Below are 3312 nucleotides of genomic sequence, written 5' to 3' on the forward strand. Positions count from 1 at the left end.
CTTCTTCTTCTTCTTTTTCTTCTTCTTACTATCGTTATCATTATCAGTATCATTATTATTATTATTATTATTATCAGTATTATCAGTATTGTTAACATGGTTATAACGCTATTATCAGGAAGCCAACAGAGGAAATACAAGGAAAAGACTACAAGAACGCAATTACAAGACAGAAGGAAAACGAGATAAAGACAGAAGGACGAAAGAGAAAACTAAAAAGGAAAAAAAAGGAATAGAAGAGACACAATTTCTAACCTGTTTTAGAGATCCTGGGGTCTTCAGTAGCTGGTAGAAGGCGTATCCCGGTATGGGCAGGAAGGAGACAGTAGCTAAACACCAACCACAGATGACCTCAATCCTACCGTAGTGGTAGCCCTGGTAGACGGGTGGTCCATACGTCAACAGGGTGCTGACTAAAACAGTCTGTCGATTCCAGGGGGAAAAGCTCAACAATGATGTAATAATATTATGATATCGTTTACTGTCGAACTTGCTCTTACGGCCACCTGACCAATACAATCACATGCAGAAATTATTACCACCTCACACCCCCCCCCCCCCCTTTCCGGAATACTCGCGGGTTTTTTTTTTTCAACTTTATTATGTCACTGTATCATCCGGAATCATGTCGGTGATGGATGAAGATCGTGAAAGGCGCCCATCATTTGTGGTAACTGAAGAGAATGTATCCATAGTGAAGAAACTGATTCTACAAGACCTCAGCTTGTTCAAGACAACAACAATTATATAATTATACTCCTCGACAGTAGTTGGCCGTCATTGGACGGTTTCCATTATGTCACCATTGTTCTTTCTGTTACTGAATGGGACAAAAGCAGCCTTTTCTTCTTCTTTAGGTGTCAGGTCTGGTGTAGACGTTGACGATCCTGGCACCTCATTCCCTCAAATTCAGAAGAAACTCGTTTTTTATTGTTGTGTAGATTTAACATAAAACTGTTCAGACCACCGATGTATGTTGATCTCAGTCTTCATGGAAAATGTCGAAAGTTTGAATCATTGTCTGTATTATTCTTAGACTTGTATTATAGTATTATTATTATTATTATTATCATACATGCGAAATCTTTTGTCCTACCGGTTCACTATTCACGCACCGTTTCGCCGAATTTGAGAAAAATGAAGGGACAAGGATGAATGTCACGCAGGCATTCGACTGTAGCAAAACTTGTGATCGTCGTTCCCTTTGGCGTAACTGTACAGATTATAAACGGGAACCCATTCCCGGCTGGGTAAAGTGAGGAAGATCCACGTAAAGTAAATTTCCCATGGACGCAAAGTTGGAACCCTGACTGACATTTGAACCCACAACGTTTAGGCTGAAAGCTCATTGGCCTAACCACCAGATAACCGATGCTACATGACATAAGCAAGAACAACATACTTCGAAAAAATCTTGAAGGGTGATTTAATCTAGGTACCTAGCTGTCTTATTATGAATCACTAACTATTTGAATAATGACACAGTTGACCCCTTTCAGAAAACCTATTTTAGCCTTTCAAATAACAAAAAAAAGCAAAAATACCCAAAATCCCTTTTGTATAAACATGTCTGTGCTTGTCCTAGAATCATGTTGCTTTTCAACAATCTGTAGTCCATGCTCATTTATAAATCGGGTTGCTGTTGTTTTAGTAAGTATTTTACGACACTTGCTACACAAGAGGGTCATATGAGTGCCGAATTTTAAAGGTGTTACAAGATACTTACAAACACAAAAAGAAGGAAGGAAGATTAATCTTTGGGAGGGAAGAAGGAGCAAACCACATCAGAGCACCAACCAAGCACCCAATTAACCAAGTTGTTTGGGAAAGTTGTCTAAGCTCTTTGCCAACATAAATCTTTCCTTGTAAATATATACACTTGCAGGTGGTTCCCAAAGATAATTGGTTAACTGTTTTTATTGTTTCTACGAGACTTTAAATGAAGGTTTGGGAGATATAACTATTACTTGTACTGTTGCTTATTACTTTTAAATAAGGGAAATGGCACTGCCGCTTTTTGAAACAAAATCTCTCTCAAATAAACACTTTTTCCTGTGTATACAAGGGTAAATATACGCCTCAGCAATGAAATAGGTTAAGTGATATCACGAGAGATGTTAAACACGTATCATTTCTTAATCTAAGATGTGGAAATTTGGTGACTTACGAGCAAAAGGATCGGGGTGATGAATCTCCACACAATGATGAAGAGACGAGGTGGCCGACGACCAAGCATGAGCTTGATATCATCAAAGAAACGTTCTGCACCTGGGAACATGAGTGGAGCTTGTAAGTAATAATAGTCTATTCCATTTCATTGCTGGAACGAAGAAAAGTACATTGGCACGAATGGGGCTATTTAGTGTTGAGGATAAAAGCAACAAAAGCTGATTGGAAGTATATACGAAGGGGTAATAAACGAAGTATGAATGATAAAGTCTCTTTTAGAAGCTCGAATCAGACGGTGTATGAGCAAGCGTAGAGGTCAATTTTAAAACGTAACGAAAAAGAAAGTTGTCAGACTTTGTCTGTACTTCGCTGGTACTATAAAAAGTGAACAGTATATCTCAGATACAATAAAATAACAGGGTTAATAAAAGTAGGTCGAGGGAATTAAAACACAGTTCAGAAGGGAGCTAAACTAGGTCCAGGGCCCAGGAAAAAAGCTTGCTAGTGCTTCTATGAATAAATTGCCTCATCTATCAATTGCTTACGTTCCAACGGTTAGTGTTGCGTACCGTAGATCCAGCCGACAACGACCAGTTCCAGTATACCGTTCACAATCACGGCGTAGGCGGCAAAATACCAGTCTACCAACTGGAACAGGTACATACCACCCTGTGGGAGAGAACACGGACACGCTCTTTCATAATTATAGTTCATGTTTCATGCCTCCAAAACCCCAATTTAGTTTTAAAAGGAGGCTGGCCACTTTGACTTTTGCGTCTAAGCCAGCCCAATAGGACAAAGAAACAGCATCCCAGCTAATGGACCCCAATTAAGAATTAAACTCATGTCATGCGCGCAACAGCAAACAACACAACATCAAGCTTTATACCATAGACAAAGAGGATCAACTCTTAACTTCCACTATTTTTTCACATATTGATACATATTCAAAACATTGTCTTTACTGGTTTAAGTTTTTTGATTTGAGTAAAGATAAGCAAAGATAAGCGTTTTGTCACAACAAACGGCCATTGAGAACAAGGAACAAAACAAGGCATAACGACCGAGTCAAAAAGTGAAAGAAGCAGGTCCTACAAGAGACGCCTCCAACTATCCGCTCTCATTGTACAGACCACCCCCCCC

The 3312-nt window shown here is 39.3% G+C and overlaps 1 protein-coding gene across 1 annotated transcript in view; it reads right to left on the reverse strand.

Moving 5' to 3' along the window:
- Window positions 1–2018: 2018 nt before the first annotated feature.
- LOC101858334 (sodium- and chloride-dependent betaine transporter) overlaps window positions 2019–3312 on the reverse strand; it is a gene marked incomplete in the record, with an annotated part of 15351 nt that continues 14057 nt past the window's right edge. Inside the window, 2 exon segments of the mRNA XM_035968880.1 lie at window positions 2019–2268; window positions 2739–2838. Of these exon segments, the coding sequence (XP_035824773.1) occupies window positions 2141–2268; window positions 2739–2838 (228 nt within the window).

This window comes from Aplysia californica, unplaced genomic scaffold (assembly GCF_000002075.1).
Source record: "Aplysia californica isolate F4 #8 unplaced genomic scaffold, AplCal3.0 scaffold00093, whole genome shotgun sequence".
In the NCBI taxonomy this organism is placed as follows: Eukaryota; Metazoa; Mollusca; class Gastropoda; order Aplysiida; family Aplysiidae; genus Aplysia; species Aplysia californica.